Source organism: Drosophila tropicalis, unplaced genomic scaffold (assembly GCF_018151085.1).
Source record: "Drosophila tropicalis isolate 14030-0801.00 unplaced genomic scaffold, ASM1815108v1 contig_527, whole genome shotgun sequence".
NCBI classification, from domain to species: Eukaryota; Metazoa; Arthropoda; class Insecta; order Diptera; family Drosophilidae; genus Drosophila; species Drosophila tropicalis.
In genome coordinates this window covers 2,432,753-2,448,236 of record NW_027172999.1, presented here as the reverse complement: position 1 = coordinate 2,448,236, position 15,484 = coordinate 2,432,753, and the positions used below count along the sequence as shown (strand labels likewise).

Sequence of the window (15,484 nt, the reverse complement as noted above, 5' to 3'; positions counted from 1 at the left end):
AAGCGAAAAGCGTATCGTAAAGTTGAAAAATTGGTTGGTTATTCCAACTGAAGTATTCGAAATGGGATCAATTTCAAACAGAAGCCTAAAACTCTTCGACGAAAGCCAAAATTAAAGCAGAAGTCGGTCGCTTAATTAGAAAGAGCAAAACTAATCTTTTTAAGGCTGCAACCGGTGAGAAAAAGGACTTCAACTTCTTGACTTCGAAAAAACCATTTAAGGTAAGTAAGGTTCCTTTTTTGTTTGAAAGTTTGTCAAATATCTACAGATATAAGTGGAGAAACCTGCCATGGTCTGGTGAAAGTAAAGTTTTCATGTATGATGGAAAAGGCTCTATAGCATATGTATGCCCTGAGTCCACAGAACTTGGTTTTAACTCCAAATATAGCCTGAAGATTGTTAAACATGGCAAAATCAATGTGTAATAATGGTCGGTCCAATATAGTAAGTCAAGTCGAATATGGATTAGCATGTTTATATGAATATCTTGGAGACAGTGTAACAGGACAAGAAGAATACTGGAAATACGTTGTCAAGACCCGGTTGACTCAATCCCAGCGGTTATTACCGATAAAGGTAATACAACCAAGTATCGAGATTACAAATAAATTATATTTTTAATAGCTAATCATTATTTAAGAAGTGGTGCTATTTTTAGTTTTGGGTATTTTTTTAATATTTCAAGAATTTTCTTGATAAACTTTGAAAACGTTGGATAATATAATAAATAATAAATGAATTATATATGGGCATTTCCGTCGTGTCACTTCGGACATTCTAATTTAATTTCCTAATGTATTTTTGTAAAATATGACGATATTCCCACGGAAAAAACGGAAGAGATATTTTTAAAGTAAACTAAATTTTTAAGGTTCATTATTGAATGGTACTTGGAAAATATTTTTGTTTCATATTCAAAACATTCATATTGTTATCTTTAAAAAATAGATTATATTAGAAATTTTTTGAACACATTACCTTAGCAAGTGGTGCTATTTTTAAGTTCGCAGCTATATTACATACATACGTACAGTAAAATTTATAGTCTCTGACAGCCTAAGAGCATAAAATTCATTCAAAATCCGTTTCCGCAGGGGCACGAAAATACTAAAACGTTGGCTGCCCGTCAACGCTAGCTTTCACTGTATATATACGCCTATATGTGTCTATATATTTAAATTAATAAATTTCAAACTTTTATGCTTTTTAGATTAGTGATTCGACGCCCTTAGTGAGCGACCAGCTACCATTAACGTGCCTTAAAGCCGAATATAATGGCGACGAAGTATTCACAGCTAAAATTCAAGATCTGGCGAAAAGGTATAAATATATGAGAAGAACTCGTCCAGATGGTAATTGTTTTTTTCGAGCGTTCGCCTACTCGTATCTTGAGTATTTGACTTGCAACAGTCATGCTTATCAGGAGTTTCTCAGACTCGCTGAAGGGTCTAAAGATAAGTTAATTGAGCTTGGGTTTCCCAGTTTCACACTTGAAGATTTTCATGAGACTGTAAGTAAAAATGTTGATAACTTGTCAAATGCTCAAGAAATCTAATACATTGTATTTAAATAACAGTTTATGGAAGTGGTAAAAAGAGTATGTCCTGAAAGCTCTGCAGGGGCTTCGGATATTGTACAAGCTGAACTTCACAAGGTTTTCAACGAGCAGGGCTATTCAGATTATGTGGTGGTTTACTTGCGTCTTATTACGTCAGGACAGCTACAAGAGGATGCAAATTTTTATCAAAATTTTATTGAAGGTAGTTTTACAATTGAAGAGTTCCGACATCAGGAAGTTGAGCCAATGTACAAAGAATCGGATCATATTCATATTATTGCTCTTTGCACGGCATTGAGTGCCGGAGTGCGTGTGGAATATTTGGATAGAGGAGAAGGTGGCACAGTAAAGACACACGATTTTCCCGAAGGAACTGATCCAAAAGTTTTTTTAATTTATAGGCCAGGCCACTATGATATATTATACCCTATATAATGTTTATTAAACGTGAAGCTTGATATACATACAAAAAACAAAAACTGTGAGCCGAAAATCTACTCCCATTATTATTTAAATTTAGTTTTGTATGTAAATGTGTATTATGTATGCTTTATTAAAATACAGGAATATTGAAAAATGCCCTAAACCTGCTTATAAATTTGAAGCGCTTGTATCCAACACAGACAAAGCTTCGTTTCTTTCTTCTTGTAGTTCCTCGGCAGTCAACTTCAATTTCGATTTGGCAAAATCGGTAAGGGGTAATCCTTCCACGATCTTACATTTCTTGTTGTTGACTTCTAGTGGAAAAAAAAGAATTAAATTTTTAGCCGAGTTGTAACTGCCATCGGAAAATACGCCCATAGACACAAGTTGCCCAGGTGCAGTCCTATTCCACCAGTCATGCATATGGTCACAAGCAGCTTTTGCAGCCGACATGGCCGATGACATTTTCCGAGCTGCAACTACAGATGCACCTCGTTTTTCAACATTTTTAACAAATAAACCGCGTAGGTAATTCTCATCGTTGATTGCTCTAGAAACAGATTTTTGTGTCCCTTCTATGAAGAAGTTACCATGATCACCATCTGGGTACTGAGTGGATAAATGATTACCCCATATTATAATGTTGCTCACATTCGAGACAGATTGATCAAGTCGCGTCATGGCGGAAATGTTTTCCCTTGGAATAGATGGGACATAGTTGGCACAGACAAATGCATTTGTGTTAGCTGAATTTCCAACGAAGAGAACTTTGACATCTATTTTTGCTACTTTATCCAATGCCTGTTCGGCACTTTAAATATCTTGACGTTAGCTGAGAGCAAATCTTTTCATTCCATTCCTTCTTTGCGGGGCATACACCAACCAAAAAAGCAGCTGAGACATCTTTAAACCCCACATCGGGATCTGTTGTAAGTAACACTTCGCGCAAAAATGGTAATGCACAATCGTTTAAATTCATCACAACACCTTCCAAAACTCCAATCATAGGTGGTATATCCAATGAATGCAGGGTAAGAGGTTAATCTTTGCCAAACTCTTCGCCTCTAGCAATCATGTACAGCAATGAGTAAGCTATTTCACCAGCAGCTTGATACCGCCTACAAAAAAAAAAAAAAAATCAGCGCATGAGTTATCTCCCTGTCTTCTTTGATAGTACAGTTGGTATGTTTCTTTTTTGAATAAGTTTTAAATAAAGTACGTCTTCTTTTTGATGGTGCCAAATTCTAAGTGTCGTTTTATTCAATTCTCAAAACATATGAAACCTTTTATCTCGATTTTATCTTCTATGGTGGTCGCGGCGTCAATGTATTTATCCGCAGGTACGATCAGATATGCAGTCGGAGGTAATATTTATATTGTTGGCGTGAAAGATGAGTAGTATGCCCTTTATTGATACGAAGATCTATGTTCGGTTTCCTCCATCGATGGTGTTGCAGGTAGCCTTTTTATTATACTATGCAACAAATTGAAGGTTATTAATATCAAACCGAACCGGACCTTTTTTTCTGAAAGTACATGTATATACATGAATATAATTCAATTGGAATGTAGTACGAACGAAACCAGTCTTATATATGATTTCTGCCTTTATATTGGTAAATGAACATGGCTATATCAACTCAGCTTTTCACGCTGATCAAGAATATATATACTTTATGGGGTCGGAAACGTCCCCTTCTGTGCGTTACAAACATCTGATCAATTTTTTAATACCCTCTGCAAGGGTATAAAAATGAAGAGGATACCGAAACTCAAAAGACTTTAGAAGATTTTATTGAAGAACGTTTACAAGATGCTATTACCAAAGGTGAAAGTCTCGAAGGCACACTGTTGAATATAGGTCAATTGGAATGTAGTAAGAACGAAACCAGTATATGGAATATCATGAGATATAGTTCTTCATTTGGCATCAAATGTGCCCCAAGATCAAAACTTTAAACTCTTCTTTGATAACTGGTACACTTCCGTAAGTCTTATGATTGCATTAAAAGAAAAAGGTATCCTCGCAGCGGGAACGATTCGCCCAAACCGTTTTAAGAATTGTGTGCTTAAGAATGAAAAGGAACTTGCGAAAGAAGGTCGAGGATCCTATAATTCGAAAGTAGAAACCTCGCTAAAATTAATTACTTGCCGCTGGTACGACAACAAAAGTGTCCAATTAATTTCAAATTATATTGGCGACCAACCTGTCACAGAATGCACCCGCTGGTGCCGTACAAGTGCTTCGTCCTGCTGTTGTAGAATGCTACAATAAGTATATGGGCGGGGTTGATCTTTCAGATATGTTATTAGAACTTTATGAAATTAATCACCGCTCTTTCACTATTTCGCTATTTCGGTGTATAAATATGGCGGTGGTAAATAGTTGGCTTCTGTATCGTAGAGATTTGAACTGCACCAAAGATAACACACGTCACATGCCTTTAATACAATTTCAACTGGATATTGCAAATGAACTTCTTCGATTTAGTATGCAAATTCAATCTCGAAAAAGGGGTCGTCCAGCACAACTTGTGCTCAATATTGACTCGCGCGATTCATCTCCAGCACCATCTACCCCCGCTTTATCAATTTTATCCACTCACACATCTAAAACATCATAACTTTATAGAAAAACCTTAGGACATAAGATATGACAAAATCGAACATTGGATTCAATGGGGTTCAAAAGGCAGGTGCAGACTGTGCAATACAGGATACCCACGTTCATAGTGTTCCAAGTGTGACGTTCACCTTTACTCAAGTCCTAAAAAGAATTGTTTTGTGTATAAATATATAATATTATAGCAGAAGACCAAAGAGTCTCAGAAAAAATGTCTTGAGTTTAAACGTATTAAAATATTAAGAATTAAAAGACTAAAATAAATAAAATATTAATTCATCAATTACGTATACGTATTATTTTAAACATCTACTACTCAGGACCAATGTTGCCTATAGGCAACATTTCGGTGAGGACAAAGCAGGATACGTAGGACTAAAATATGGATTTTGGTCAACATTTCTGGCCATATTAATCGTAATATTCAATGAAATATTTTTTTAGTCTTCCCATTGTAATTCAGTCCTGAAAGGGTTAAATATAATGCGTCGGGAAAAATAGTGCTCTGTGGAAAAGCGAAAAGCGTATCGTAAAGTTGAAAAATTGGTTGGTTGTTCCAACTAAAGTATTCGAAATGGGATCAATTTCAAACAGAAGCCTAAAACTCTTCGACGAAAGCCAAAATTAAAGCAGAAGTCGGTCGCTTAATTAGAAAGAGCAAAACTAATCTTTTTAAGGCTGCAACCGGTGAGAAAAAGGACTTCAACTTCTTGACTTCGAAAAAACCATTTAAGGTAAGTAAGGTTCCTTTTTTGTTTGAAAGTTTGTCAAATATCTACAGATATAAGTGGAGAAACCTGCCATGGTCTGGTGAAAGTAAAGTTTTCATGTATGATGGAAAAGGCTCTATAGCATATGTATGCCCTGAGTCCACAGAACTTGGTTTTAACTCCAAATATAGCCTGAAGATTGTTAAACATGGCAAAATCAATGTGTAATAATGGTCGGTCCAATATAGTAAGTCAAGTCGAATATGGATTAGCATGTTTATATGAATATCTTGGAGACAGTGTAACAGGACAAGAAGAATACTGGAAATACGTTGTCAAGACCCGGTTGACTCAATCCCAGCGGTTATTACCGATAAAGGTAATACAACCAAGTATCGAGATTATAAATAAATTATATTTTTAATAGCTAATCATTATTTAAGAAGTGGTGCTATTTTTAGTTTTGGGTATTTTTTTAATATTTCAAGAATTTTCTTGATAAACTTTGAAAACGTTGGATAATATAATAAATAATAAATGAATTATATATGGGCATTTCCGTCGTGTCACTTCGGACATTCTAATTTAATTTCCTAATGTATTTTTGTAAAATATGACGATATTCCCACGGAAAAAACGGAAGAGATATTTTTAAAGTAAACTAAATTTTTAAGGTTCATTATTGAATGGTACTTGGAAAATATTTTTGTTTCATATTCAAAACATTCATATTGTTATCTTTAAAAAATAGATTATATTAGAAATTTTTTGAACACATTACCTTAGCAAGTGGTGCTATTTTTAAGTTCGCAGCTATATTACATACATACGTACAGTAAAATTTATAGTCTCTGACAGCCTAAGAGCATAAAATTCATTCAAAATCCGTTTCCGCAGGGGCACGAAAATACTAAAACGTTGGCTGCCCGTCAACGCTAGCTTTCACTGTATATATACGCCTATATGTGTCTATATATTTAAATTAATAAATTTCAAACTTTTATGCTTTTTAGATTAGTGATTCGACGCCCTTAGTGAGCGACCAGCTACCATTAACGTGCCTTAAAGCCGAATATAATGGCGACGAAGTATTCACAGCTAAAATTCAAGATCTGGCGAAAAGGTATAAATATATGAGAAGAACTCGTCCAGATGGTAATTGTTTTTTTCGAGCGTTCGCCTACTCGTATCTTGAGTATTTGACTTGCAACAGTCATGCTTATCAGGAGTTTCTCAGACTCGCTGAAGGGTCTAAAGATAAGTTAATTGAGCTTGGGTTTCCCAGTTTCACACTTGAAGATTTTCATGAGACTGTAAGTAAAAATGTTGATAACTTGTCAAATGCTCAAGAAATCTAATACATTGTATTTAAATAACAGTTTATGGAAGTGGTAAAAAGAGTATGTCCTGAAAGCTCTGCAGGGGCTTCGGATATTGTACAAGCTGAACTTCACAAGGTTTTCAACGAGCAGGGCTATTCAGATTATGTGGTGGTTTACTTGCGTCTTATTACGTCAGGACAGCTACAAGAGGATGCAAATTTTTATCAAAATTTTATTGAAGGTAGTTTTACAATTGAAGAGTTCCGACATCAGGAAGTTGAGCCAATGTACAAAGAATCGGATCATATTCATATTATTGCTCTTTGCACGGCATTGAGTGCCGGAGTGCGTGTGGAATATTTGGATAGAGGAGAAGGTGGCACAGTAAAGACACACGATTTTCCCGAAGGAACTGATCCAAAAGTTTTTTTAATTTATAGGCCAGGCCACTATGATATATTATACCCTATATAATGTTTATTAAACGTGAAGCTTGATATACATACAAAAAACAAAAACTGTGAGCCGAAAATCTACTCCCATTATTATTTAAATTTAGTTTTGTATGTAAATGTGTATTATGTATGCTTTATTAAAATACAGGAATATTGTAAAATGCCCTAAACCTGCTTATAAATTTGAAGCGCTTGTATCCAAAACAGACAAAGCTTCGTTTCTTTCATCTTGCAGTTCCTCGGCAGTCAACTTCAATTTCGATTTGGCAAAATCGGTAAGCGGTAATCCTTCCACGATCTTACATTTCTTGTTGTTGATTTCTAGTGGAAAAAAAAGAATTAAATTTTTAGCCGAGTTGTAACTGCCATCGGAAAATACGCCCATAGACACAAGTTGCCCAGGTGCAGTCCTATTCCACCAGTCATGCATATGGTCACAAGCAGCTTTTGCAGCCGACATGGCCGATGACATTTTCCGAGCTGCAACTACAGATGCACCTCGTTTTTCAACATTTTTAACAAATAAACCGCGTAGGTAATTCTCATCGTTGATTGCTCTAGAAACAGATTTTTGTGTCCCTTCTATGAAGAAGTTACCATGATCACCATCTGGGTACTGAGTGGATGAATGATTACCCCATATTATAATGTTGCTCACATTCGAGACAGATTGATCAAGTCGCGTCATGGCGGAAATGTTTTCCCTTGGAATAGATGGGACATAGTTGGCACAGACAAATGCATTTGTGTTAGCTGAATTTCCAACGAAGAGAACTTTGACATCTATTTTTGCTACTTTATCCAATGCCTGTTCGGCACTTTAAATATCTTGACGTTAGCTGAGAGCAAATCTTTTCATTCCATTCCTTCTTTGCGGGGCATAGCACCAACCAAAAAAGCAGCTGAGACATCTTTAAATCCCACATCGGGATCTGTTGTAAGTAACACTTCGCGCAAAAATGGTAATGCACAATCGTTTAAATTCATCACAACACCTTCCAAAACTCCAATCATAGGTGGTACATCCAATGAATGCAGGGTAAGAGGTTAATCTTTGCCAAACTCTTCGCCTCTAGCAATCATGTACAGCAATGAGTAAGCTATTTCACCAGCAGCTTGATACCGCATACAAAAAAAAAAAAAAAAAAGCGCATGAGTTATCTCCCTGTCTTCTTTGATAGTACAGTTGGTATGTTTCTTTTTTGAATAAGTTTTAAATAAAGTACGTCTTCTTTTTGATGGTGCCAAATTCTAAGTGTCGTTTTATTCAATTCTCAAAACATATGAAACCTTTTATCTCGATTTTATCTTCTATGGTGGTCGCGGCGTCAATGTATTTATCCGCAGGTACGATCAGATATGCAGTCGGAGGTAATATTTATATTGTTGGCGTGAAAGATGAGTAGTATGCCCTTTATTGATACGAAGATCTATGTTCGGTTTCCTCCATCGATGGTGTTGCAGGTAGCCTTTTTATTACACTATGCAACAAATTGATTATTAATATCAAACCGAACCGGACCTTTTTTTCTGAAAGTACATGTATATACATACATGAATATAATTCAATTGGAATGTAGTAAGAACGAAACCAGTATATGGAATATCATGAGATATAGTTCTTCATTTGGCATCAAATGTGCCCCAAGATCAAAACTTTAAACTCTTCTTTGATAACTGGTACACTTCCGTAAGTCTTATGATTGCATTAAAAGAAAAAGGTATCCTCGCAGCGGGAACGATTCGCCCAAACCATTTTAAGAATTGTGTGCTTAAGAATGAAAAGGAACTTGCGAAAGAAGGTCGAGGATCCTATAATTCGAAAGTAGAAACCTCGCTAAAATTAATTACTTGCCGCTGGTATGACAACAAAAGTGTCAAATTAATTTCAAATTATATTGGCGACCAACCTGTCACAGAATGCACCCGCTGGTGCCGTACAAGTGCTTCGTCCTGCTATTGTAGAATGCTACAATAAGTATATGGGCGGGGTTGATCTTTCAGATATGTTATTAGAACTTTATGAAATTAATCACCGCTCCAAAAAGTGGTATATGCGCATTGTATTTCGGTGTATAAATATGGCGGTGGTAAATAGTTGGCTTCTGTATCGTAGAGATTTGAACTGCACCAAAGATAACACCTGTCACATGCCTTTAATACAATTTCAACTGGATATTGCAAATGAACTTCTTCGATTTAGTATGCAAATTCAATCTCGAAAAAGGGGTCGTCCAGCACAACTTGTGCTCAATATTGACTCGCGCGATTCATCTCCAGCACCATCTACCCCCGCTTTATCAATTTTATCCACTCACACATCTAAAACATCATAACTTTATAGAAAAACCTTAGGACATAAGATATGACAAAATCGAACATTGGATTCAATGGGGTTCAAAAGGCTGGTGCAGACTGTGCAATACAGGATACCCACGTTCAAAGTGTTCCAAGTGTGACGTTCACCTTTGCTCAAGTCCTAAAAAGAATTGTTTTGTGTCATCCCACACATAAGTTTAAGTAATAAATATATAATATTATAGCAGAAGACCAAAGAGTCTCAGAAAAAAATGTCTTGAGTTTAAACGTATTAAAATATTAAGAATTAAAAGACTGAAATAAATAAAATATTAATTCATCAATTACGTATACGTATTATTTTAAACATCTACTACTCAGGACCAATGTTGCCTATAGGCAACATTTCGGTGAGGACGAAACAGGATACGTAGGACTAAAATATGGATTTTGGTCAATATTTGTGGCCATTTTAATCGTAATATGCAATGAAATATTTTTTTAGTCTTCCCATTGTAATTCAGTCCTGAAAGGGTTAAATATAATGCGTCGGGAAAAATAGTGCTCTGTGGAAAAGCGAAAAGCGTATCGTAAAGTTGAAAAATTGGTTGGTTGTTCCAACTAAAGTATTCGAAATGGGATCAATTTCAAACAGAAGCCTAAAACTCTTCGACGAAAGCCAAAATTAAAGCAGAAGTCGGTCGCTTAATTAGAAAGAGCAAAACTAATCTTTTTAAGGCTGCAACCGGTGAGAAAAAGGACTTCAACTTCTTGACTTCGAAAAAACCATTTAAGGTAAGTAACGTTCCTTTTTTGTTTGAAAGTTTGTCAAATATCTACAGATATAAGTGGAGAAACCTGCCATGGTCTGGTGAAAGTAAAGTTTTCAGGTATGATGGAAAAGGCTCTATAGCATATGTATGCCCTGAGTCCACAGAACTTGGTTTTAACTCCAAATATAGCCTGAAGATTGTTAAACATGGCAAAATCAATGTGTAATAATGGTCGGTCCAATATAGTAAGTCAAGTCGAATATGGATTAGCATGTTTATATGAATATCTTGGAGACAGTGTAACAGGACAAGAAGAATACTGGACATACGTTGTCAAGACCCGGTTGACTCAATCCCAGCGGTTATTACCGATAAAGGTAATACAACCAAGTATCGAGATTATAAATAAATTATATTTTTAATAGCTAATCATTATTTAAGAAGTGGTGCTATTTTTAGTTTTGGGTATTTTTTTAATATTTCAAGAATTTTCTTGATAAACTTTGAAAACGTTGGATAATATAATAAATATAGGTATATAATAAATGAATTATATATGGGCATTTCCGTCGTGTCACTTCGGACATTCTAATTTAATTTCCTAATGTATTTTTGTAAAATATGACGATATTCCCACGGAAAAAACGGAAGAGATATTTTTAAATTAAACTAAATTTTTAAGGTTCATTATTGAATGGTACTTGGAAAATATTTTTGTTTCATATTCAAAACATTCATATTGTTATCTTTAAAAAATAGATTATATTAGAAATTTTTTGAACACATTACCTTAGCAAGTGGTGCTATTTTTAAGTTCGCAGCTATGTTACATACATACGTACAGTAAAATTTATAGTCTCTGACAGCCTAAGAGCATAAAATTCATTCAAAATCCGTTTCCGCAGGGGCACGAAAATACTAAAACGTTGGCTGCCCGTCAACGCTAGCTTTCACTGTATATATACGCCTATATGTGTCTACATATTTAAATTAATAAATTTCAAACTTTTATGCTTTTTAGATTAGTGATTCCCTTAGTGAGCGACCAGCTACCATTAACGTGCCTTAAAGCCGAATATAATGGCGACGAAGTATTCACAGCTAAAATTCAAGATCTGGCGAAAAGGTATAAATATATGAGAAGAACTCGTCCAGATGGTAATTGTTTTTTTCGAGCGTTCGCCTACTCGTATCTTGAGTATTTGACTTGCAACAGTCATGCTTATCAGGAGTTTCTCAGACTCGCTGAAGGGTCTAAAGATAAGTTAATTGAGCTTGGGTTTCCCAGTTTCACACTTGAAGATTTTCATGAGACTGTAAGTAAAAATGTTGATAACTTGTCAAATGCTCAAGAAATCTAATACATTGTATTTAAATAACAGTTTATGGAAGTGGTAAAAAGAGTATGTCCTGAAAGCTCTGCAGGGGCTTCGGATATTGTACAAGCTGAACTTCACAAGGTTTTCAACGAGCAGGGCTATTCAGATTATGTGGTGGTTTACTTGCGTCTTATTACGTCAGGACAGCTACAAGAGGATGCAAATTTTTATCAAAATTTTATTGAAGGTAGTTTTACAATTGAAGAGTTCCGACATCAGGAAGTTGAGCCAATGTACAAAGAATCGGATCATATTCATATTATTGCTCTTTGCACGGCATTGAGTGCCGGAGTGCGTGTGGAATATTTGGATAGAGGAGAAGGTGGCACAGTAAAGACACACGATTTTCCCGAAGGAACTGATACAAAAGTTTTTTTTAATTTATAGGCCAGGCCACTATGATATATTATACCCTATATAATGTTTATTAAACGTGAAGCTTGATATACATACAAAAAACAAAAACTGTGAGCCGAAAATCTACTCCCATTATTATTTAAATTTAGTTTTGTATGTAAATGTGTATTATGTATGCTTTATTAAAATACAGGAATATTGTAAAATGCCCTAAACCTGCTTATTATAAATTTGAAGCGCTTGTATCCAACACAGACAAAGCTTCGTTTCTTTCTTCTTGTAGTTCCTCGGCAGTCAACTTCAATTTCGATTTGGCAAAATCGGTAAGCGGTAATCCTTCCACGATCTTACATTTCTTGTTGTTGATTTCTAGTGGAAAGAAAAGAATTAAACTTTTAGCCGAGTTGTAACTGCCATCGGAAAATACGCCCATAGACACAAGTTGCCCAGGTGCAGTCCTATTCCACCAGTCATGCATATGGTCACAAGCAGCTTTTGCAGCCGACATGGCCGATGACATTTTCCGAGCTGCAACTACAGATGCACCTCGTTTTTCAACATTTTTAACAAATAAACCGCGTAGGTAATTCTCATCGTTGATTGCTCTAGAAACAGATTTTTGTGTCCCTTCTATGAAGAAGTTACCATGATCACCATCTGGGTACTGAGTGGATAAATGATTACCCCATATTATAATGTTGCTCACATTCGGACAGATTGATCAAGTTGCGTCATGGCGGAAATGTTTTCCCTTGGTATAGATGGGACATAGTTGGCATAGACAAACGCATTTGTGTTAGCTGAATTTCCAACGAAAAGAACTTTGACATCTATTTTTGCTACTTTATCCAATGCCTGTTCGGCATTTTAAATATCTTGACGTTAGCTGAGAGCAAATCTTTTCATTCCATTCCAAAAAAGCAGCTGAGACATCTTTAAATCCCACATCGGGATCTGTTGTAAGTAACACTTCGCGCAAAAATGGTAATGCACAATCGTTTAAATTCATCACAACACCTTCCAAAACTCCAATCATAGGTGGTACATCCAATGAATGCAGGGTAAGAGGTTAATCTTTGCCAAACTCTTCGTCTCTAGCAATCATGTACAGCAATGAGTAAGCTATTTCACCAGCAGCTTGATACCGCCTACAAAAAAAAAAAAAAAATCAGCGCATGAGTTATCTCCCTGTCTTTTTTGATAGTACAGTTGGTATGTTTCGTTTTTGAATAAGTTTTAAATAAAGTACGTCTTCTTTTTGATGGTGCCAAATTCTAAGTGTCGTTTTATTCAATTCTCAAAACATATGAAACCTTTTATCTCGATTTTATCTTCTATGGTGGTCGCGGCGTCAATGTATTTATCCGCAGGTACGATCAGATATGCAGTCGGAGGTAATATTTATATTGTTGGCGTGAAAGATGAGTAGTATGCCCTTTATTGATACGAAGATCTATGTTCGGTTTCCTCCATCGATGGTGTTGCAGGTAGCCTTTTTATTATACTATGCAACAAATTGAAGGTTATTAATATCAAACCGAACCGGACCTTTTTTTCTGAAAGTACATGTATATACATGAATATAATTCAATTGGAATGTAGTACGAACGAAACCAGTCTTATATATGATTTCTGCCTTTATATTGGTAAATGAACATGGCTATATCAACTCAGCTTTTCACGCTGATCAAGAATATATATACTTTATGGGGTCGGAAACGTCCCCTTCTGTGCGTTACAAACATCTGATCAATTTTATAATACCCTCTGCAAGGGTATAAAAATGAAGAGGATACCGAAACTCAAAAGACTTTAGAAGATTTTATTGAAGAACGTTTACAAGATGCTATTACCAAAGGTGAAAGTCTCGAAGGCACACTGTTGAATATAGGTCAATTGGAATGTAGTAAGAACGAAACCAGTATATGGAATATCATGAGATATAGTTCTTCATTTGGCATCAAATGTGCCCCAAGATCAAAACTTTAAACTCTTCTTTGATAACTGGTACACTTCCGTAAGTCTTATGATTGCATTAAAAGAAAAAGGTATCCTCGCAGCGGGAACGATTCGCCCAAACCGTTTTAAGAATTGTGTGCTTAAGAATGAAAAGGAACTTGCGAAAGAAGGTCGAGGATCCTATAATTCGAAAGTAGAAACCTCGCTAAAATTAATTACTTGCCGCTGGTATGACAACAAAAGTGTCCAATTAATTTCAAATTATATTGGCGACCAACCTGTCACAGAATGCACCCGCTGGTGCCGTACAAGTGCTACTCGTTGTAGAATGCTACAATAAGTATATGGGCGGGGTTGATCTTTCAGATATGTTATTAGAACTTTATGAAATTAATCACAGCTCTTTCACTATTTCGCTATTTCGGTGTATAAATATGGCGGTGGTAAATAGTTGGCTTCTGTATCGTAGAGATTTGAACTGCACCAAAGATAACACACGTCACATGCCTTTAATACAATTTCAACTGGATATTGCAAATGAACTTCTTCGATTTAGTATGCAAATTCAATCTCGAAAAAGGGGTCGTCCAGCACAACTTGTGCTCAATATTGACTCGCGCGATTCATCTCCAGCACCATCTACCCCCGCTTTATCAATTTTATCCACTCACACATCTAAAACATCATAACTTTATAGAAAAACCTTAGGACATAAGATATGACAAAATCGAACATTGGATTCAATGGGGTTCAAAAGGCAGGTGCAGACTGTGCAATACAGGATACCCACGTTCAAAGTGTTCCAAGTGTGACGTTCACCTTTGCTCAAATCCTAAAAAGAATTGTTTTGTGTCATACCACACATAAGTTTAAGTAATAAATATATAATATTATAGCAGAAGACCAAAGAGTCTCAGAAAAAATGTCTTGAGTTTAAACGTATTAAAATATTAAGAATTAAAAGACTGAAATAAATAAAATATTAATTCATCAATTACGTATACGTATTATTTTAAACATCTACTACTCAGGACCAATGTTGCCTATAGGCAACATTTCGGTGAGGACGAAACAGGATACGTAGGACTAAAATATGGATTTTGGTCAATATTTGTGGCCATATTAATCGTAATATGCAATGAAATATTTTTTTAGTCTTCCCATTGTAATTCAGTCCTGAAAGGGTTAAATATAATGCGTCGGGAAAAATAGTGCTCTGTGGAAAAGCGAAAAGCGTATCGTAAAGTTGAAAAATTGGTTGGTTGTTCCAACTAAAGTATTCGAAATGGGATCAATTTCAAACAGAAGCCTAAAACTCATCGACGAAAGCCAAAATTAAAGCAGAAGTCGGTCGCTTAATTAGAAAGAGCAAAACTAATCTTTTTAAGGCTGCAACCGGTGAGAAAAAGGACTTCAACTTCTTGACTTCGAAAAAACCATTTAAGGTAAGTAAGGTTCCTTTTTTATTTGAAAGTTTGTCAAATATCTACAGATATAAGTGGAGAAACCTGCCATGGTCTGGTGAAAGTAAAGTTTTCATGTATGATGGAAAAGGCTCTATAGCATATGTATGCCCTGAGTCCACAGAACTTGTTTTTAACTCCAAATATAGCCTGAAGATTGTTAA

The 15,484-nt window shown here is 35.6% G+C and overlaps 3 protein-coding genes and 3 pseudogenes across 3 annotated transcripts; 3 read left to right on the top strand and 3 right to left on the bottom strand.

The window, feature by feature from the left end:
- The first annotated feature begins 405 nt into the window (after positions 1-405).
- On the top strand, positions 406-2,138 carry LOC137575031 (ubiquitin thioesterase otubain-like). Its single transcript, XM_068287428.1, has 3 exons — positions 406-444; positions 1,211-1,510; positions 1,577-2,138. Exons 1-3 carry the CDS (start codon positions 406-408, stop codon positions 1,991-1,993), a joined length of 756 nt encoding a protein of 251 aa, XP_068143529.1. The 3' UTR covers positions 1,994-2,138.
- An 11-nt stretch (positions 2,139-2,149) lies between these two features.
- Positions 2,150-4,712, bottom strand: LOC137575030 (malate dehydrogenase, cytoplasmic pseudogene; annotated as a pseudogene).
- Positions 4,713-5,522: 810 nt separating this feature from the next.
- LOC137575029 (ubiquitin thioesterase otubain-like) lies at positions 5,523-7,261 on the top strand. Its single transcript, XM_068287426.1, has 3 exons — positions 5,523-5,561; positions 6,328-6,627; positions 6,694-7,261. Exons 1-3 carry the CDS (start codon positions 5,523-5,525, stop codon positions 7,108-7,110), a joined length of 756 nt encoding a protein of 251 aa, XP_068143527.1. The 3' UTR covers positions 7,111-7,261.
- A 5-nt stretch (positions 7,262-7,266) lies between these two features.
- Positions 7,267-8,120, bottom strand: LOC137575028 (malate dehydrogenase, cytoplasmic pseudogene; annotated as a pseudogene).
- Positions 8,121-11,157: 3,037 nt separating this feature from the next.
- LOC137574948 (ubiquitin thioesterase otubain-like) lies at positions 11,158-12,113 on the top strand. The gene is made up of 2 exons (XM_068287374.1): positions 11,158-11,478; positions 11,545-12,113. Exons 1-2 carry the CDS (start codon positions 11,173-11,175, stop codon positions 11,926-11,928), a joined length of 690 nt encoding a protein of 229 aa, XP_068143475.1. The 5' UTR covers positions 11,158-11,172; the 3' UTR covers positions 11,929-12,113.
- Positions 12,114-12,121: 8 nt separating this feature from the next.
- Positions 12,122-14,913, bottom strand: LOC137575026 (malate dehydrogenase, cytoplasmic pseudogene; annotated as a pseudogene).
- Between the last annotated feature and the right edge of the window lie 571 nt (positions 14,914-15,484).